The sequence below is a fragment of the Myxocyprinus asiaticus genome, chromosome 3 (assembly GCF_019703515.2).
Source record: "Myxocyprinus asiaticus isolate MX2 ecotype Aquarium Trade chromosome 3, UBuf_Myxa_2, whole genome shotgun sequence".
NCBI classification, from domain to species: Eukaryota; Metazoa; Chordata; class Actinopteri; order Cypriniformes; family Catostomidae; genus Myxocyprinus; species Myxocyprinus asiaticus.
This window is the reverse complement of record NC_059346.1, coordinates 30,832,625-30,855,530: the sequence shown is the minus strand read 5'-3', so window position 1 is coordinate 30,855,530 and position 22,906 is coordinate 30,832,625. Positions and strand designations below refer to the sequence as shown.

The window sequence follows — 22,906 nt, the reverse complement described above, 5'->3', positions numbered from 1 at the left end:
GTGATTAACGTGCAGTGGGATCTTACGCAAGCTTATAAAAACTTTGTACAAAATGTTTGTTAAGGTTTATTAACATTTGAACTTTGTTCTTTGAGTTCGCAGGTTTGATTTCCACAATTTTTGGTCAGTTTAAACAAAGGACTTTGTATAGTAATGCACATAAATGATGATGATGATGATAATGAAAAAAATAATAACAATAATAATATTATATTATATTATATTATATTATATTATATTATATTATATTATATTATATTATATTATATTATTAAAAGCAGGAGAAAGACGTTTTCTTTTTCATGCTTCTGTTGTCTTTTTATATGGCACTGGGTCTAACAACAACAATAATAACAATAATAATAATGGTACTGGGGTCTAAGAGGAAACTGCATTATAATATTGTAGTTGTGATTATACAGATTGTGCAAGTTTATCACTTTACTACAGTTGGATAGGCTCTTGGTCCTGTGGTTCTGTACCTTTAAGACCGTCTTTTAGTACTTCCGGGTTACAGGGCGGAGTGGACAACCAAAACATGCGTGAGTATCGCGTAGCTGCACCAAAACCATAACAGAAACGTCTGTCAGTAATGCTGGGGCGGCTTATTTTTCATTTATGAATCAGGTTTGGCTTTTTAGACCTCATATGTTGAACTTAAGTGTCTAGTAGCACGAAAAGGCGTAGAAAGAGGTAGTGCAGGAAGATCTTAAAAGATGAAAGTGTCCAAGTTATATCAGATAGTATGCATGTAGTCTGTGCAATAAAATAATTGGACTGTAAGTGTAAACCCAAATCAGTACTCTAAAAACCAGCCCTGTGCTACTGCAGGACTTCATCAGTTGCAAAAATGACTGTGGTTAATCACACAAATGATCGTGATTCTGCTATGTGAGATAATCAGAGAGGGCATCGGACCTAGAAACTTACAACTAAGCTGATCCAAAATGTAATACAAAGACAAAAGCGCAAGGTGCATTTGTTTTAAATTTAGTCATACAACTTTGTGCCTCAATGTGTAGTTAAAGGAATAGTAAATTCTCTCATGATTTCCTCACCCTGATGTTGTTCCAAACCTGTATGGCTTTCTTCTGCGGAACAAAAAGAAAGATATTTTGAAGAATGTCTGAGCTGTTTTTTTTTTTCCTTACCATGGAAGAAATTTGATATTGTTTACTGCTGAAATTGCACTGAGCACTCAGCTTGGTTATTAAAGCGCTTCCTGTAAATGTATAGATAGCTTGAATATATTAATATGTTTTATCTTCTTTCTTCTTTGATTTTTTCTTTACATTTTCTGTTTGTTTGTTTTTTCTTCAAAAAATTCATTAGTTTCAATTAATTTGTCAATGGCAAGATATTTTTGCATTTGAATGATTGTAGTATAACATTTGAATGATTGTAGTATAACATTTGAATGCAGATTAGGCAACTTTTGGTAATTGTCTGACGAATTAAAAACCCAAACCAAATTCCAAATGCCACTAACACAAAAATGCCAATCTGTGTTAGCCCATTATACTGTTGACAGTATCTTTATTCAGAGTTTTGACTCAGAATATCTTTAAATGTGGGCCGCTGACCACATGACTTTTACTGAAAACCAAAATGACACACAAAGTCTTAAAAAATTCAAGTTATGTTCCCAAGGTAAACTTATAAATCAACAATTGAATTGTCAGTTGAAATTATAGAGGACTGGGATGCTCGTGGTAACAAAACAATAGAGTTAACTTCTGAATGATTATTTGCAGTGTAACATAAACAAATGCGGAAACAGCTCTTGCATGATGAAGATTATCGTGTGTCTCTTCATACTAAATATTAAGACTGGGAGTACATGGTTTTTGAGGAAGGGCTTAAATGACAATTAACTTAATCAAATTCCTCTTACCATTTCAATATACAATCCACTAGCTGTTCACTGTTTTTTTGTTTTGTTTTGTTTTGTTTGTTTTTTTCTCTTGAAATTAAAACAAACTGATTTTATTATTATTTGTCAGGATGGCCTCTTTTGGCTGGAAACGGAAGGTGGGGGAGAGAGTTTCTAAAGTGACAGTGCTGCAATTTGAGCAGGACTCAGAGCAGCCAGATACTGATGATGTGGAGGAGGAGGGAGTTGATTGGCTGCATGTCATCAAACGGCGGCGAGAGGTGCTGCTGGAGGATAGTGCTGCTAAGAGCAAGAGACTCAAGGATGAGGGCACACTATTTGCCGAACAGGGCAGGTACAGCTTTGTGTTTGAATGATTAGTTTGTGTCTTTATAGTAAAAAAAGATCTGTTAATTTAAAAACCTGGCATCCAGAAATTCACTGGCTTTACAGGATATCCTTTTGGTGCCTGTATATTTTACCATTTCATTACTGTACAAATGATTTATTGTTAATTTACCAACCTACTAGGACCAAAAAAATCTGATTTGCACTTTTAATTTACTGTTAACAACCAAAGTAGTACAGGTGGTAAAACAAAAGTCTACATGACTTAAATTTAATCAAGAATGGAGCGATGGCCAATAAACATGTTTAGACATTCGATTATTGTTTTTCATTGTAATGTTAACAAACACTAGTTTACTGTAAATGTACATTCATTGTCTTGTTAAACATAAAATACATTTTCACCATTAACTAGAATGTAAATCATACTTTTTACTTACAAAAACATTTTTGCAACATTTTACAGTAAAATTAAACATTTTGTTAAATAAAATCATTCTAAAATAAACATTTTTTATATAAAAAGGAAACAGATTCCAGCAGTTAAAAGGTTATAAGTAACAATTTTGGATAATATATTAGTCATTTTGGGGTTAACAAGTGTATTCAAAGATACTCATAAATTATCATAATTTCTATAAAATATTAATTTTAAAGCCATCCTAGATGTGTATGACTTTCTTTCTTCTGCAGAACACAAAAGAAGATTTTTAGAAGACTATTTCAACTCTGTAGGTCCATACAATGCAAGTAAATGGTGGCCAGAACTCTGAAGGTCCAAATATCACATAAAAGCATAAAAAAAGTAATCCATATGACTCCAGTGGTTAAATCAATGTGTTCTGTAGCTATCCAGTGGGGTTTGGGTGAGAACAGACCAAAATGTAACTCCTTTTCCACTGTACATCTTGCCATTGCAGTCTCTAGGCACGATCATGATTTCAAGCTCGATTACACTTCATATAGCGTCATCTAGTTCTTTGCAGATGCGTCAAGCACTAGGAAGTGTAGTCGAGCTTGAAATCATGATCGTACCTAGAGACTGCAATGGCAAGATGTACAGTGGAAAAGGAGTTACATTTTGGTCTGTTCTCACCCAAAACCGATTGGATAGCTACAGAAGACGTGGATTAAACCACTGGAGTCGTATGGATTACTTTTATGCTGCCTTTATGTGCTTTTTGGAGCTTAACATTTTTGCTGAGAAACTCTTCTAAAAATCTTCGTTTCTGTTATGCAGACGAAGAAAAGTCACACATCTAGGATGGAATGAGGGTGAGTAAATGATGAGAGAATTAAATTTTTGGGTGAACTATCCCTTAAAGTTTGAAGAATTAGGCCTGTTGTGTTAATGACAACATGATTTTAATGAGAAACTAGTCTCAAACAACATAACTTTCACCGTCCTTCTACCTTTTGTACAATCTGTTGAATCATCATTTGTTATTCTTTGAACCGTTCATCCAGCAAATTTACTTTGACAAGTTTTGTTGGTTCTGTTTATGTGTGACTTTCCACACATTTTTTGTAGACATACCATTATAATCCGATCTGTGTGCTGGTCCAAAACACCCTCTCTTATATACACACACCTACAGTATACACACATTTACACACGCACACACTAAGATAATATTAATATCTCAGTTTTGGCAAGGGGCAATATTTTGTCTGCAATATCGTTTAGACATGCCTGACTTGAAATGACAAGTTCCGTAATAAATTGACATACATATATGCTTGTGGAAAAAATGAACTTTCCTGGCACTTTTCTTAAACGTTTTCAGGAAGTCGGTCTGTTTTTCGCATATTTATCTGTTGAAGTGGAGCCATGTGCCAGATCATTCCAGGAACAAACTGACAGCTGTTTTCTTTTACAGTTATTCATCTGATAGTTGTTATTTAAGTAGGTCAGTGCTTTGGTCAGCTGCTGCTAAATAACAAATAAATTATTGTCAATTACAAAAACAGGGATACAGAGTGATTTTTACCTATGAAGATGTGAGACTGGTCTTGAGTTAACTATTAGAAGAGTACCATATGAATCCAGCAGATGGTGCTGTGGGTTAGCTATGGAATCAAATATGTCCTGCAAATAGATGTAACTTGTTTTAGCTGGTTTAGGATCAGTGGCCTCCAACCACCTCTTTACATTATTTACCATGAATGAAAAAGCCAGACTGAACTCAGATCAGCATGGTTAGAGGCTTTTAATATAACTTAAATAAGAGGTCTCTTTCTGCCTTCCACATCAAATTCAAGGCACTGATGCAGAACCACCAATAGGTCTGGTTCTTACTGTACCTAAATACTTTTCAGATTTATGTTCCCTTTGGTTCTCTGTAGTCAGTGAATGAGTGATGCCTGGTGGTAACATCACAGCATGGTCCAAGGTCACATTCATAAAACCTTGTACTACTCTAGTGCTGAAATACATTTGTTATGGTAGCACTACTTGTATTGTCTTCTACCATGGATGAATTGCTTCTGCTTGTATTATTCTAATTTGTAAGCCTGTTTGGATAAAAGCGTCTGCTAATTGAAGACATGAAAATGCAGATCTCTTATTTATAGTAGAGATGCCTAAACAGCAGTGCAGTTCATTTCATGGACGCTGAGCATTTTAGCACCTAAATGGGACTTTCAGTAAGAGATGTGTTTTAGCAGGTCTGTGATAGCTCAACCAACAGAGCAAGACTGAGCCTAAACAAAGGTAATGCATAAAGGTAATGTATTTTCTTAGCTGTAAGTAATTAAGCCATTGTTTATTTTGAACTCTCTGCTCCTGGAGATTGATTGCGGTTCTTCTGTTTTAATCAGTGTAACAGGTGTGTCCGTATAAACATTAGAATGTACTCTTCTATGTGAGCTGAGTCGGTAGTAGGAGAGCTGCTGTTGCTATAGAATAGTAACTCAACTTTCTCATCATTTTGCTAAGGGTCACCTACTTAACCAGAACAATATGTCAAATTTGGCCTTGCTTTTTCTCAGTGTCCAAAGAAAGGATATAAACGTCATTGCCAGCAATTGCTGTGATAGGATAAAGGAATAGCTTGTATTTACTGGAAGATTGTACAGAGGCAGGGATTAAAGATAAGCCATGGTCGTTATGGCCTTAACCTGTAAAGCCTTAACATGTCTATGAAAGGTCAGGTAACAGTGTCGCTCTACACTTTTACAGCCTTTTAGTTCCTTCTATTCTTCTCCATAACCCACTTTTTGTGTGTCTTCATCTCTCTCGTCCTTGCACTCATTCCCTTAAGAACTCTAGTCTGAAATGTTTTTTAATGGCATTATTAAACAGCACTTTGGCTCTAACTTCATAATAGAGTGCTGTGGGCTGCTGCAACTCTTGAAGTGGTTACCGCAGCACTATGCCACTATGTGAAGCACCTGTTTTGCATAGGAAATAAGACAATCTCTTTTTCACATTCAAAGAAAGGCCAGAAAGTGTTTGGCAGACATGTGATGTCTCTTAGGCTTTGTTTGCAGCTGGTCTTTGGTAGCCAGTTGAATATATTTAGTGCCAGATCAAGTCGAGTAAACGACAGGGCCACTGATTTTAGTGGTTATGTATAATTAGCTCTGCAGTACTCACCTGCTTAAGAACAGTTTGTACCCGTAATGATTTTTGGCTGCAGATTTGGTGCTGTCTTGTCTATATTCTCTGTCCCATATGGAGCTTTCATAAGTGCTTATACAGCAGTCTTGTTGCTGAAACACAGCAGGTAACTGCAATGAATGTGAAATGTTTAAATGCAGTTGTAATGGTTTAGAAATATCTATTAACTGACCAACAAAGCCAAGAAAAAAAAAAAAAAGGATTACACGTTAACAGGATTACTGTGTGGTGTTTACTACAGGGTTTTGATAAAAATGATCAAGCTTTAGAATGTTCTACTGTTATTTTGTACAACTAATTAAGTACCAGTACCCTAGGACCACCCACATTATGCTAACTCACTGACAAGCATCATCTCCTGTCAGACATTTTTGCATCGGCTCCAGCATGTTTACCTTCCATTGTGGCGCAACTGGAAGCGTGTTGCTTCAGCAGCTTGGGAGACCCAGGTTTCGGATCCCACGTTGAAACTAGTAAGTAATTGTGTTCGCATTATTAGTGACAAGATGATTAGGTTTATGGTTTGATGTTCGATTTGGGGGTACAGTTTATAAAATATGCATTCGTCTTCGCTGTATTACAGCCTGTACAGCTTCACAACAACTCACTTCAGAACTCGCATGAGGTGTAACGATGGTGGGGATGTACTTTTTCGTGCAGATGACCCGGGTTCGATTCTGCTCATTGTCCCACTTTTTTCCATCCTGTTTCCTGTCTCCACTTTTAATATTTCCTTTAATACTACTTATAATAAATAAAAATAATATAAAGGTTGATTTTCTCGCAATGATTTGGTCATGGTGAAAGTGGAGCGGAGTTGAAAGTTTTGGTAACCCTTTCTATGAAGCCCATATTTATAACACATTGTAAAGGCATTATCATGCATTAGTAATGTCTCATAATACACATTATATATGTTATAACTTCTCATAAATAATTAGTTATAACAATTATAACATATTATAATAATTACCTATTAATAGTTATACCTTAGAGTATAATGCATTATAACATAAGCAGCATCCAATTTTATCTGCAGAAGTTATAATATACAATAGGTATGCTTTAAGTAAAGTGACAAAAGCAATGTCTTTTAAACATCTGTAAGATATTTTTAAGCAGATGAAAGACATTACAAGTCATGCTGGAAATTATATACATTGCAGATGCACAAAATACAAAATGACATGCATTATATGTAAATTTTCAGATATTACGAAAATTACTTGTAAAGCTATAAGGTTAAAATAAATCAGAAACTCTCTAGAAAAAAACAAATATGTATGCTGATCACACGTAAACACACCCGAGAATAAAAAATCAAAAAATCAAACTGATTCTATACTGGACTCTATTCAATAAATGTTCATGTTTGTTCATCTTATTTGGAGACTTATTTTATAAATAACTTCCATTATATAAGTTTGACTTGATATGTTACAAGTTTATGTTATGGCTGTTTATAAGAAGATATTGCTTTTGTAACTTTACTCAAAGCAGGCAAAGACCACTTAGAATATGATCACATCATAAAGTCTTTTGACTGTTTACATTATATAGCACTTATACGATTAACTTTATTAACTTGTGCTGCGTTAAAATTGGATGTTGCTTGTGTTATAATGCATTATACTCTAAAGTATAACTATGAATAGGGGAAGTCTTATAATGTATTATAACTAGTTATAATTGTTTATGAAAAGTAACTTATTATAAGGTATATTATGAGTCATTATGAATTCAGTATAATGCATTTATAATGCCTTTATAATGCAGTATAAATATGGGCTTCATAGAAAGTGTTATCAGAGTTTTAATATGGGTAAAACTGACCATGGTTTTAACAGTAATAATGTAGTAACCGTGTTTTTTGGCAGAAGCCATAGTTTTAATGCAATAAACCATGGTGTTACTACAGTAATATGGTGTTATAGTAACCATGTTTCATTTTGTGGTTACTATGATTTTACTACAAAATACCATGGCAATACTTTAGTTTATGTAGTAAAACCATGTGTTTTTGTATGGGAAGGTTAGGGTTAGGTTTAGGGGTAGGGATTGGTGTAGTGTGTCTGTGAGACTCTAAATAAACACAAAAACACACTGCAGTGATCCCCCTATACTGTATGTTAGTATGTAATTAGGGATGTGAATCGTATCTGTACCGAGGTGCAAATAGCATCTAACACTATTTGCACTTAGTGCAAAGAAGATGCTTTTGGTTGCTATTTACACTTAGTGTAAATAGCATCTATATATATATTATCTGCCATAATATTATTATAACTGAATTACACTGAATAATTATTGTCGGTTATTGTATTATTTTGAGGATTAGATTTGTTTTATCCTATGCAGTAGAACTTTTTAAAATTATTATTAAAAAAATTTGTTTTGCCTCAGTACAAATCTAGTGAAGCCCTGTCATCTAATTTTCTGTGGCACTGTGTTGCTTTTTTATTTATTTGTATAATAACTTGTATTGGTAGCAAACGTTTGAATTGCGCAAATGTATAAACCCACAATACATGTGAACCGCTCTTGAGCCCAGCACATGAACACAAATAAAGCTTGTCATCTTTTCACTCTGAAGTGCACACAAACCATGTAAGCTATTAATTACCTTCTGTGCTTTAAAAATCACATATGACCATATCACGATTTTGATGTTCTTTTAAATAATTGTGCAGCCCTGAAGGATTATGAAATGAGTCCAAAGATATTATTTTTAGGAAATCAAGTGGTCAAATAAAAGCGCATAAAAATAATTGTGATATTCACAAGATTGCTTAATTTTATATTGCCAGCAAAATCTTTATGGTGATGTCCCAGCCTTATACTTCCCTTCACAGCAGTCTGTGCTTGTTCTTTGCTGGTGACTGCGTTTGCTTTGTTTTAGAATCTAATTGCTCATATTGATCAGAAACTTCACCCCTCCCTCACTTCACTGTGTACTTCCTGCTTGAGGAGTGAGTGATATACAGAAGCATGTTCCCATATATCTTACTCAAATGGTTTTAAACATTAACACTTCAAAAAGTGGAAAATGTATATGATGTAGAATCTGAGGTAATGTTACTCTTGACAATTATTGAGATACACACAATAATTTGAGATTGCAACACGGCCATCTAATTTACATTTGTAATCACACTATGCATTTTCATAAATTTCTTATTTATTTATTTATTTAATTTTTTCCCCTTTTTCACCCAATTTGGAATGCCCAATTCCCAGTGTGCTTTTAAGTCCTCGTGGTCGCGTAGTGATTTGCCTCAATCCGGGTGGCGGAGGATGAATCCCATTTGCCTTTTTCACTTTAGTCATATTGACTTTACAGACTCATCATTGAGTTGTAATTTTACATATTTATTTAAAATATCGCTGTATCCCTGTGCTTGTTGGATAATCAGTCTTAACGAATATAAATGAACAATGAATATACTCTGGAGGCAGAAATTTGGAATAATGTATAGATTTTGCTCTTATGGAATGAAATTGGTACTTTTATTCACCAAAGTGACATTCAACTGATCACAATGTATAGTCAGGACATTAATAACATGAAAAATTACTATTACAATTTTTAAAAAATGTTCAGAACATCTTAAACTACTTCAAAGAGTTCTCATCAAAAAATACTCCCTGTGCAGCAATGACAGCTTTGCAGATCCTTGGCATTCTAGCTGTCAGTTTGTCCAGATTCTCAGGTGACATTTCACCCCACGCTTCCTGTAGCGCTTGCCATAGATGTGGCTGTTTTGTCGGGCACTTCTCATGCACCTTACAGTCTAGCTGATCCCACAAAAACTCAATGGAGTTAAGATCAATAACACTCTTTTCCAATTATCTGTTGTCCAATGTCTGTGTTTCTTTGCCCACTCTAACCTTTTCTTTTTGTTTTTCTGTTTCAAAAGTGGCTTTTTCTTTGCAATTCTTCCCATAAGGCCTGCGCCCCTGAGTCTTCTCTTTACTGTTGTACATGAAACTGGTGTTGAACATGTAGAATTCAATGAAGCTGCCAGCTGAGGACATGTGAGGCGTCTATTTCTCAAACTAGAGTCTCTGATGTACTTATCCTCTTGTTTGGTTGTATATCTGGGCCTTCCACATCTCTTTCTGTCCTTGTTAGAGCCAGTTGTCTTTTGTCTTTGAAGACTGTAGTGTACACCTTTGTATGAAATCTTCTTTTTTTTTCAAGCATTGTATAGCCTTCATTCCACAAAATAATGATTGACTGACGAGTTTCTAGAGAAAGCTGTTTCTCTTTTGCCATTTTTGACCTAATATTGATCTTAAGACATGCCAGCCTATTGCATAGTGTGGCAACTCAAAAACAAACACAAAGGCAATGTTAAGCTTCATTTAATGAAACAAATAGCTTTCAACTGTGTTTGATATAATGGCAAGTGATTTTCTAGAACCAAATTAGCAATTAAGCATGATTACTCAAGGATAAGGTGTTGGAGTGATGGCTGCTGGAAATGGGGCTTGTCTAGATTGGATCAAAAATGACTTTTTTCAAATAGTGATGGTGCTGTTTTTTACATCAGTAATGTCCTGACTATATTTTGTGATCAGTTGAATGCCACTTTGGTGAATTAAAGTACCAATTTCCTTCCGAAACAGCAAACTCTGTACATTATTCCAAACTTTTGGCCACCAGTGTATATTTACAGCATTTATTAATCTTGGCTAATGTTAATTTATGAAAATACTATTGTTTAAAATGTGTTAGTATATGTTGAAATTCACATTAACCAAAATAAGTGCTGTAAAAGTATTGTTCATGTTAACTAATGTCTTTAACTAAGGTTAACAAATTCAACCTTAATTTATAGTGTCACCATGTGTTTTTACTGATGCTATTTAAATATAATAATATCAGGACCTTTCTTAAAGTCCCTGTATCCCTCAGAGATTTTTATTCTAGAATTGTAATGGGTATCAGAATGTATAAAGCAATATGTCACCCCAACTTCATTAGATTTTCTCATTGCTGGTAACTGTAGTGAGCTCTCTCCACACTGTCTTATTTCAAACGGTTATGAAATGCTCTAAACATCTTTTTTCTTTAAATCAACATTATCTTTCACACCTACTATATACTGTAGATTTAGCTATTATAGCTGCAGTCAATGATGATACTCCCTTAAACATTGGTCTAATGTTTTTAATGTTTTTGGTCTAATACTTTATACCAATAAGTAAAAACCCAGAAGCCTCTAAGAGGAGAGTTGCCCCTGCTGACCCTTATAATAAAAATTTTTGAAGAATAAGTGGATTGTGTTGAGAAAATTACATAGAGCGGGAGAACAGGGAGTAAAGGTCAGCACAATGCACCCACAATATGACTGCAAACGAAACTCAATTTGCAACTATATGTTTTTATAATTTGAATGGTGTGAATGAGCATCTATAGAACATATTTTGCTGATTGTATAGAAACAACTTATTTTTATCAAACAGTTGCGCCATGAACAGGAGGTATTGCAGAGTTTGTTACCCAATAAGAATTTTTTCCTTGAGTTGCATGAGAGTTTTTAAAACTTGCTGTTCTCAGCGATTCACTGACTTGGCCGTTTAACCCCGAGACCAAATGTTTACCCGAGTTCTTACATGGCTTTAACTTGCACTTGTGTGGGGATGATTGTGTGTGTGTGTGTGTTTAAAGTGTTCTCACTAATATAGTGGAACATGTTGAAACCGAGTAGGGAGGATATTTTAGGTGGTCCTCACTTGTAAAAAGTCTGATAAATCGACCAAATCATGTTTAGCTGTAAATCTAATGATGTGCACAAGTTTGTTTGAGCGTTAGGCTTTGGGCTAGGGTTAGGGGATAGAAAATATATTTAGCCTGGTATAAAATCAATGGAAGTATATACTAAAATGTCCTCCATTAAGATAGTGAAACCAACATGTGTGTGTGTGTGTGTGTGTGTGTGTGTGTGTGTGTGTGTGATCCTTGTCTCATCAATGTTCAATCAACTGTCTCTCGAAAAACTGCAGGGTCATTGGACAGATGTGTTGAGTCAGAATGTCCCCTTTTACTTATGTTGACATTTATCTAATCTTTCTCACTATCAGTGTGCAATTTCCTTGAAAACGTCCATTTCAAGTTAAACTTTATTTCCATACGCCTCTCAGTGCGATGAAATGAGACCCTTTTTATGTTCCCATTGCAGAATTGATTATTCTTACGCATTTTGTACATCTGGCAATTGATTTTGGATGCTTAAAGGTCAAAAGTACAAATGTTATGTTGGTACATTTTGCAACCAAACTATAGAAAACAGCAGCATGTGAGCTTCTTTTACTTATTCAGCATATTTCCAGTGCTGGATTATCCTGCATTTTCAGTATTGTCTCCTTGATTAACTTGTTCATTGTCTCTTTAGTGATTTATTAACTCTCATGAGATTATGGAACTCAAAAGGAGATATTAGGCAGAATTTTAGGGACTGACAGCCTCAGTTGCCTTTTGCATCATTGTATTTTTGGGTGAACTGTCCCTTTAAGCCATAACTCTTGAACTTTTTAAATTTCTTTGTGGTCACAGCAGTGATATTTGAAAATCTGTGATTTTAATGGTTAAGTTTACAGAAGGTTAATTAAACATTGTCAGTTCAACATTGACATGAGCAGGGAAAGTCTAAGGCACAGTTACACAGTGACAGACAGATAGTACATTTACACAGTGGTGTCATTGTATCACATACATTAAGGATGGCGGTAACGGTGCATAACATTATTTCCCAGATTCACGTGACTCCTAACTCAACATGGCTATAAAGACAGCGCCTTAAGAGTCTTTGTCCCAGTATCCCCAAGAGGGGAGGGGCTGGGCGGGGGTCCCAGACTTCATAGTGGTGAAATAGGTTGTCATTTTAATGGTATAAGAATCAACAAACTTTACCAGGCCGTAACATTCTACTATGATGTAGTAGGTATTTTGCCTGCTCATAGTGCATCAGTGGCTACGCACTGCAAGCCAAAGTGACCAATTCAGATTTTCAGCTCAAATACGACTTTTTGTTTTGTTTTTGGTCCCACATGTTTTTCTGCAAAATTCTCACACGATTCACATTTGCTGCAATACTGAGGTTGAGTTACGGATAGGTTTAGGGGTAGGGTTAGGTTTTATATTAGGGTTAGGGTAGGGTTAGGGTTGGGTTTGGGTTAGGTGTAAGGTTAACAGTGTATCTACAGATGTAATTACATGCAGGTACTTTAAATTATGATTACAATGCAACAACATGTATTTACATAATAAGTACATTGTATCAAATACTTAAGTACATAGTAGTTAAAGGCACCTAATATAAAGTAGGTCCTTTTTTACGTGAGTTTGTTCACAAGACCTCTTAAAAGTGGCCCTTGCATAAAACACCTTACCCTGACAGGTTTCAAGACTGACACCAAGACACTAATGCTAAATCAAATCACAATCATATGGAGCTAAATTGACTTAAAAATGTACCTACATTTCTGACCTGAATGTTCATACTGAAGTTACTTTGCAAAAAAATCAGCTACATATTAAATTATTCCATGTATGGAGGTGGCCCAAGCCAGTAGATAAAATGTCAGATTCCAATGTCATTCAAATATATATACACACACACACACACACACTACCATTCAAAAGTTTGGGGTCACTTGCCTGAAATGTTTCTCATAATCTTAAAAATCTTTTAAACTGAAGGCATATGCTTAAATGTTTGAAATTAGTTTTGTATATAATATATATTAATATATATGTATTAATTGTGCCAACATATTAATTTAATTACAAAACTGAAATTTTATTAAAAAATGTATTGAAATGGATGACTTGGACTAAATAATTAAGAAAAGCAGCCACTAAGTGCCCAGCATATAGATGGGAACTCCTTCAATACTGTTTAAAAAGCATCCCAGGGTGATACCTCAAGAAGATTGTTGAGAAAATGCCAAGAGTACATTTCTGCAAATTCTAAGCAAAGTGTGGCCACTTTGAAGATGCTAAAATATAACATAGTTTTGATATATTTTGGATTATTTTAGTCACAACATAATTCCCATATTTCCATTTCTATTATTCCATAGTTGTAATGACTTTACTATTATTCTAAAATGTGAAGAAGAAAAAATAAAATAAAAAAATAAAGAATGAGTAAGTGACCCTAAACTTTTGAACGGTAGTGTGTGTATGTGTGTATATATATATATATATATATATATATACACACAGTTGTGCTCAAAAGTTTGAATACCCTTGGAGAATTTTTAATATATGTACCATTTTTAAAGAAAACATGAGTGAGCAGGCAAAACACATTTCTTTTATTTCTTATGGGATTCATATTCAGCTGTAGGTTATAACAGAATGGTACAATCATAAAACAGAACATGGCAACAAAGAAAAAAATGAAATGACCCCGGTTCAAAAGTCTGCATACCCTTAGTTCTTAATACTGTGTATTGCCCCCTTTAGCATCAATGACAGCATGCAGTCTTTTGTAATAGTTGTCTATGAGTCCCCAAATTCTTGCAGGTGGTATAGCTGCCCATTCATCTTGGCAAAATGCCTCCAGGTCATGCAAAGTCTTTGGTCGTCTTGCATGAACCACACTTTTGAGATCTCCCCAGAGTGGCTCGATGATATTAAGGTCAGGAGACTGAGATGGCCACTCCAGAACCTTCACCTTTTTCTGCTGTAACCATTGGAGGGTCAACTTGGCCTTGTGCTTAGGGTCATTGTCATGCTGGAAAGTTCAAGAGCGTCCCATGCGCAGCTTTCGTGCAGAAGAATGCAAATTGTCTGCCAGTATTTTCTGATAACATGCTGCATTCATCTTGCCATCAATTTTCACAAGATTCCCCGTGCCTTTAGAGCTCACACACCCCCAAAACATCAGTGAGCCACCACCATGCTTCACAGTGGGGATGGTATTCTTTTCACTATATGCCTTGTTGACCCCTCTCCAAACATAGCGCTTATGGTTGTGACCATAAAGCTCTATTTTGGTCTCGTCACTCCAAATTACAGTGTGCCAGAAGCTGTGAGGTGTGTCAAGGTGTTGTCGGGCATATTTTAACCGGGCTGTTTTGTGGCATTGGTGCAGTAAAGGCTTCTTTCTGGCAACTCGACCATGCAGCTCATTTTTGTTCAAGTATCATCGTATTGTGCTCCTTGAAACAGCCACACCATCTTTTTCCAGAGCAGCCTGTATTTCTCCTGAGGTTACCTGTGGGTTTTTCTTTGTATCCCGAACAATTCTTCTGGCAGTTGTGGCTGAAATCTTTCTTGGTCTACCTGACCTTGGCTTGGTATCAAGAGATCCCAAAATTTTCCACTTCTTAATAACTGATTGAACAGTACTGACTGGCATTTTCAAGGCTTTGGATATCTTTTTATATCCTTTTCCATCTTTATAAAGTTCCATTACCTTGTTACGCAGGTCTTTTGACAGTGATTTTCTGCTCCCCATGGCTCAGCATCTAGCCTGCACAGTGCATCCACGTGAGAGCTAACAAACTCATTGACTGTTTATACACAGACACTAATTGCAATTTAAAAAGCCACAGGTGTGGGAAATTAACCTTTAATTGCCATTTAAACCTGAATGTGTCACCTTGTGTGTCTGTAACAAGGCCAAACATTCAAGGGTATGTAAACTTTTGATCAGGGCCATTTGGGTGATTTCTGTTACCATTATGATTTATGATATGATATTATGAAGGAGCCAAACAGCTGTGTGATAATAAATGGCTCCATATTATCACTATCCTTAAATAAAAGACAGTTTTTTTTGCATGAACAGTCATATTTTCAAAATCAATGCCAAAATTTCACAATTTCTGCCAGGGTATGCAAACTTTTGAACACAACTGTATATATATATATTGTCCCACTGTGTGGTGAACATAGCCATTCTTTGGTGCCAACATAGGAATTGTCATCAGCTAAACCTCTGTCAAGTTACATGTTCTTTTGTAACTCTAATATACTCTCATGGCATGTTGGTCCAAGATGTTAGGTCGAAGAGCATTTAGACTATTATGTTTGCAGGTCTCACTGTAAAAAATAAAATAAAATAAAATAAAATTAAACTCAATTAAAAAAGTACGAGTTCATGCTGCCTGAAAATGTTAAGTTGTGTCAACTTAAAAGGGATGGTTGTGTAAACAGAGCATAAAGTTGACTTAAATCAATATAGCTTGTTGAGTTTAAAAAGCTTAATGTCTTTTTAACTAAACTTGACTTTCTTAGTTCAATGAACTTAATTCCAATTAAATTCAAACTGAATACAGAAGTTCAATTACTTAACTGTATATTATCATGTAATATTTTTGATAACTAAGTAGTTAGAGCAATCCCATTGTCAGAGGTTGAATAAACTGCCATTTGATAGTTCATGGCTAGTTGTTGATTTGAGACCAGCATTTGATCCCTCTAACATATTCAGACTTTAGCTAATCAAGGTGTCACACATGGGCCTCAACACTTTACACACAAATCACAATGATGGTGACGATCATCAAACACATCGAGTAAAAAGCTGAGCTTTGAATTATTGCTACATGACAAATAACTGAAAGTGACAACAAACACAATAAATAAAAGCAGAAAACAAATGACAAGACAGTAACTGCAATTTGCATAATTTAATAATGCCGCAGTGCATGCTGGGAATCCGAATACGTGAATGTGATGTTCATTGTTCTCTTGACTTATATTTTTGATTTCAGCTGAATAGTTTCTCTAAGATCAATAACTTATCACAAGTTCAGCCAACAAAAATTGGATAATTGAGTTATCCCAACAAGATCAATCAAGGGCAGTTATTCTGACTCTACATTTTAGCATTTTTTTTTTTTTTTTTTTACAGTGATAGCTGCATGTGTTCCTGCTTCAAATCATCTCTGTTCTCACTGCCATTAACCAAAGGTTTTGTTGAGTGTTATTTATAGCCTTTGTATAATGAGAAATCTAATTTAAGGGTTTCATTTCATGTACAATTATTAGGAGCTACATTATTTTTACAGACCTGATAGAGACTCCGATTGTCTTCTTACATGGGTGAGCTGTTTGTAAGACTTGTTTGTAAGACAGTGTGTGGATGCCTCCATCATGTTAGTTGTCACACAAAACTTTTGTGGTTTCGCAAAACCACACCCAAGCACGCTTTCACACTTACATATACACCACATGGTTTTGTTATTGTGTTTTTTTGCTTACAGCTATTCTGAGAACAAAAATGGGAAGATGTTTTCTGAAAGGTTTGACACAGTCTTTTCCTCTAATAACAAAGAAGATAACATTGAGTCAAATCCTTTGAAGTTCACAACTTGTAGTTTCTGCTATTTAATATACTGGCCTTTGTACCCATAACAATCTAAGATGTCCCAACATATTACTGTATATATGATACAGTAAAGGTTAACATTAAGAACAAGAAGTTTCATGCAGTAGTGTCAAGTTTTGTTCACCATGTTTTGTGGAATTGGTGAGTTTTACAGTATGTAACTGTGGTGTATGTGTGACATTATGTAACGTGTTAAAGCTTATAGTTTCTGCATGCATATTTGAGAAGATGACAGGAAGATTTGAGTACACCTTTCATCATACCTACGCCCATTTTTACAGCTACAGTAACATAGTGTACTTTTAGCCTTTCCACAGTAACTTGTATTGTGATGTGTTTCACAATCACACACCTAGAAAACTCCTACCACAAAGGTGATTTGATTTGAATTTCTTCATAGGAAGCCCTTATAACCTTAGTAACACCAGGTCTTTGAAATGTTTCTGTGCCAACACTTTTTTTTATCAAGTTTTATTTGCATGATAAACACAGAAGACATTTCTTCGCTTAAGGAAGCTGGACCATTTTTATGGACTTAGAGAAACTACATGTATTTGCACAGCTGATGTTCAACATTAGCTAAGCTTCTCATTGTGTAAATACAGGAGCTGATTCCGTGAAGAGGTGGTGACCGTTTGCTCGGGAGAACTGCAGGAATGGTCTTAAGAGTCCAAATAGGGTCTGACCCTCATGTTGTTATAAGTGACATGTTTTGTCATTGGAAGTTCATGTTTACACCTTTGAAACATTGGTTTATTTTGGTTTCCATAGGAAACTGTATTTTCCATTGGTTTAACATGAAACATTCAAGCACACAACTGGTAAGTTTGTTTTTAAAACAGTTGACCCACTATTCAGCCAGTTACCAATTAACCAGCAAAAAAACCATTTGGTTTTGAATGTATTTGTTTGTGACATCAAGCAGTGTATTTTGGGAAATTATACCTGAACTATGAAGCTACACGTGTTTGCTTCCTCGAAACTGGTCTGATCATTTACTAGCAAATTGTCTACACAAGATTAGAAGTATTCAAAGAATTTAAACCGTTGTAGCACTTTATTTTGGCCCTTTTAGCTCTTAAGGTTTCCTTATGCCCAGGTGATGTTCCCTCTCTGAACATTCCTTTGCATCCCAAAGTGTTTTCTTTTTTGTGATGTTAACATCTGTACTATTATCTAAAGATCAAATTGTTCATTTTTTTAGTCAGATAATGTTGACGTTTACCGTCATTGTAGGAGATTGTGGAGGGTCCCAGGACTTTGTTCTTTTTTGAGTAATGGTTATAGTCACAAAGTTGTTGTTTTTTCTCCTCTGCTCTGATGAGCTATTAAAACATTGATTTATACTCTTTTGTCAGCTGGCTTTTTCTGGAGGGAAGAAAAACAAGAGAAGACATGCAGAGACCTGTGTGAAACACATTGAGATGTTGACAAAGGTTCTGTTTTTACCTCATGTGAAAAACTGTTCATGCCTAACAGGGTAAATGGCACAGACTGCCAGTTTGGTTGATTTCACAGTTTGTGTGTACGGGCAAGTGTCCTGTGTTGGGGTCAGCTTGTGTTTGTACATTTGAACAAGTGTTCCCTTTTTACTTTTCAAGCTTTCTGTGTGGGTTTTTCTACATTTTATAGCCAAGAGTAATTTGTTCCCAAGAAGCTACCCTGGTATGTGACTCATGCATGCTTTGTCTGGTCATTGGCGGAATTGAAATTACTATATCATGTCTATTTACTAAAGTAAAGACCTGTTTATCTGGTACGTCTTTTGAAGTACAGTACTTTCCTACACTACTGACTAGAGTGACGAAGACCCCAGTATGTACATTTAAATTCTAATAGTCATACGAATCCTCCTCAGGAAAACAGATTTTGCTAGAAATCTGGTCTTTGATGTCAACTTGACTGGAAGTGTTAAAATAATGATGCTCTTTCCAAGCAACCAGTTGCTTAGAGAAGTGAGATTTATTTATTGTTTATTTGAGGGTTAGGTATAGGGTGTGGGTTAGCAGATAGAAAATATTATTAGCTCACCATAAAAACTGTAGAATCCAATGGAAAGTCATGATAGAAATCAAACAGATGTGGTGTCTCTCTGTGTGTGTGTGTGTGTGTGTGTGTGTGTGCGTGCGTGCATGTGTGCGTGTGTGTTAGGAAATGGGAGGCGTTGAAGAGATGGGATGAGGCCCTTCAGCTCACCCCAGATGATGCTGTGCTATATGAGATGAAGTCACAGGTAAGAATAAATTCAATTCAAATGCACTGCACAATGTTAATTTAAATAAATTAAAGGTGAGTCTGCAATTATGGAATGTACTGACACACATACTGTACACATAGCTTTTCTGCTGACACACTCTCTTTTTCCTTATTCTCTCTTTCTCTCTGGCTGTTATTTTCATTTCCTCCTCCCCAAGTTCCACTCCCCAAACACACTCCCGATCTGTGGCTTTATAACAGAACATTTTGACATCTAGGTTTTTTTCGTGTTCTCTCTTCTCTTTTCTATCTCTATTATGTACTGGTACCGCACAAACAAACTGTATCTTACAGAGAGAACTCTATGGACTTACTCTAAGTCTCTTACTCTGTCAGTCTCTGTAAAAAAAAAATTCTGGATGGAATTATTACTCCTTGGGCACACTGCAGATTTTAGATTGAGGTCCAGCCAAGGCAACTCACATTAACAAAAATAAATGGTGCCATTTTGCAGATGCTTTCTCTTTCTTGTTCAAGGGGATAGTGGTGATAGTGCAAGATTTATCAATATAGCTCACAAGTTCATATGTCACCTTTACTTGGGTTTAAAATGACATCATACTGTACAGTGCATCCGGAAAGTATTCACAGCGCTTCATTTTTTCCACATTTTGTTATGTTACAGCCTTATTCCAAAATGGATTAAATTCATTATTTTCCTCAAAATTCTACAAACGATACCCCATAAGGACAACGTGAAAGAAGTTTGTATGAAATCTTTGCAAATTTATTAAAAATAAAAAATCACATTTACAATATAAAAAAATCACATGTACATAAGTATTCACAGCCTTTGCCATGACACTCAAAATTGAGCTCAGGTGCATCCTGTTTCCACTGATCATCCTTGAGATGTTTCTACAACTTGATTGGAGTCCACCTGTGGTAAATTCAGTTGATTGGACATGATTTGGAAAGGCACACACCTGTCTATATAAGGTCAAGGAATTGTCTGTAGACCTCCGAGACAGGATTGTATCGAGGCACAGATCTGGGGAAGGGTACAGAAACATTTCTGCAGCATTGAAGGTCCCAATGAGCACAGTGGTCTCCATCATCCGTAAATGGAAGAAGTTTGGAACCACCAGGACTCTTCCTAGAGCTGACCACCTGGCCAAACTGAGCGATCGGGGGAGAAGGGCCTTAGTCAGGGTGGTGACCAAGAACCTGATGGTCACTCTGACAGAGCTCCAGCATGTCTCTGTGGAGAGAGGAGAACCTTCCAGAAGAACAACCATCTCTGCTGCACTCCACCAATCAGGCCTGTATGGTAGAGTGGCCAGACGGAAACCACTCCTCAGTAAAAGACACATGACAGCCTGCCTGGAGTTTGCCAAAAGGCACCTGAAGGACTCTCAGACCATGAGAAACAAAATTCTCTGGTCTGATGAAACAAAGATTGAACTCTTTGGCCTGAATGGCAAGCGTCATATCTGGAGGAATCCAGGCACCGCTCATCACCTGGCCAATACCATCCCTACAGTGAAGCATGGTGGTGGCAGCATCATGCTGTGGGGATAGAGAGACATCCTTGATGAAAACCTGCTCCAGAGCGCTCTGGACCTCAGACTGGGGCGAAGGTTCATCTTCCAACAGGACAACGACCCTAAGCACACAGCCAAGATAACAAAGGTGTGGCTACGGGACAACTCTGTGAATGTCCTTGAGTGGCCCAGCCAGAGCCCAGACTTGAACCCGACTGAACATCTCTGGAGAGACCTGAAAATGGATGTGCACCGACGCTCCCCATCCAACCTGATGGAGCTTGAGAGGTCCTGCAAAGAAGAATGGGAGAAACTGCCCAAAAATAGGTGTGCCAAGCTTGTAGCATCATACTCAAAAAGACTTGAGGCTGTAATTGGTGCCAAATGTGCTTCAACAAAGTATTGAGCAAAGTTAAATACATGTGTTTTTTTTATTTTTTTTTTTTTATAAATTTGCATATATTTCAAACAAACTTCTTTCACGTTGTCATTATGGGGTATTATTTGTAGAATTTTGAGGAAAATAATGAATTTAATCCATTTTGGAATAAGGCTGTAACATAACAAAATGTGGAAAAAGTGAAGCGCTGTGAATACTTTCCGGATGCACTGTATATGTTAGTACCTAACCATCTGGCTCTCTGTTTGTAAATAAATGTGTTGAATACAAATTAAATGATGATATAAACTAGGGATGAGCAATTCTACCAATTTTCATAATCAACTAGTCTGTCGGTTGTTTGAACGACTAGTGTTAAGGATAATAATGTATCTACCACCCCTGGAGTCGCGAGTTCGAATCCAGGGTGTGCTGAGTGACTCCAGCCAGGTGTCCTAAGCAACCAAATTGGCCCAGTTGCTAGGGAGGGTAGAGTCACAAGGGGTAACCTCCTCGTGGTCGCGATAAGTGGTTCTCACTATCAATGGGGCGCATGGTAAGTTGTGCTTGGATCGCAGAGAATAGCATGAGCCTCCAGTGCCGTGAGTTTCCATGGTGTCATGCACAATGAGCCACGTGATAAGATGCGCGGATTGACTGTCTCAGAAGCGGAGGCAACTGAGACTAGTCCTCAGCCACCCGGATTGAGGTCAGTAACTGCGTCACTACGAGGACCTACTAAGTGGGAATTGGGCATTCCAAATTGGGAGAAAAAGGGGATAAAAAAATAAAAAAAAGGATAATAACTTGTGCCCGATCAGACAGATAAATGGATGTTAAAAGCAGCACTTCAACATGGTAACTAACGGGCATTCAACAAATAAAAGTCTAAAAAACTATATTATATTATTGCACAAAACTATCAAAATAAGATAAGTGGGAAATAACAAAGGCTCCAATAAAGAATGGCACAAAACCTCTTATGAGCATCCTGAACGCAGAATGATGCGCTTCAATGTAAACAGAGAGCTTGGGAGTCTCAGGATGATCCTCGCTGCACATTCAAAGTGCAGAACTGCAACATAATGATGCATATACACATCTAGTTCATGAAATCAAGCAGTTTAACCTTTCTAACTGCAACTATTTATTTAAGCAGTGTCAGACAGAATCATCAAAAGACTTTAATCTCTCCAAAGCACCTAAAAAATATGGGAACATTACTCACAGCAGAGGATTTATCGTCTGACAGTGATGATCTTGAAAAATGTTTTTGATGTAGCGCTTAGATTGCTGTAACAGCAGCGGTGCATAAATGGAATAAACTTAAAGCATTAAAGAGATGAAAGTTCTTTCAGAGAGTTTTACTGTGCTGACTATTATTCACTTTTAAGCAGAGCAATCTATAATCATGCAAAAACGCTCTCCAAGGAGTTGCATCTCTCAAGTAATTTGAGAATTGCGTCTCCCAATAAAACTACCACCACTAAAAATGTTAATGATAGTAGTTGGCCCCACTAATCGACTAGTCAGTTGTTTGACGACTAGTTGATTTGTTGACCACTGTAGCACATCCCTAATATAAACGAACCA

The 22,906-nt window shown here is 36.3% G+C and overlaps 2 protein-coding genes across 3 annotated transcripts in view; one reads left to right on the top strand and one right to left on the bottom strand.

Moving 5' to 3' along the window:
• fbp1b (fructose-1,6-bisphosphatase 1b) overlaps positions 1 to 22,906 on the bottom strand; it is a 50,601-nt gene that overhangs the window by 5,215 nt on the left and 22,480 nt on the right. The window lies entirely within an intron of this gene.
• ttc33 (tetratricopeptide repeat domain 33) overlaps positions 314 to 22,906 on the top strand; it is a 33,724-nt gene continuing 11,131 nt past the window's right edge. The window contains exons 1-3 of one of the 2 annotated variants that reach the window (XM_051660495.1): positions 314 to 542; positions 2,004 to 2,228; positions 19,346 to 19,427. In XM_051660495.1, the coding sequence (XP_051516455.1) occupies positions 2,005 to 2,228; positions 19,346 to 19,427 (306 nt within the window). In that variant the 5' untranslated portion in view covers positions 314 to 542; position 2,004. Of the gene's footprint in view, positions 628 to 2,003; positions 2,229 to 19,345; positions 19,428 to 22,906 lie in introns of both variants that reach the window. The other variant, XM_051660505.1, reaches the window with a different exon arrangement.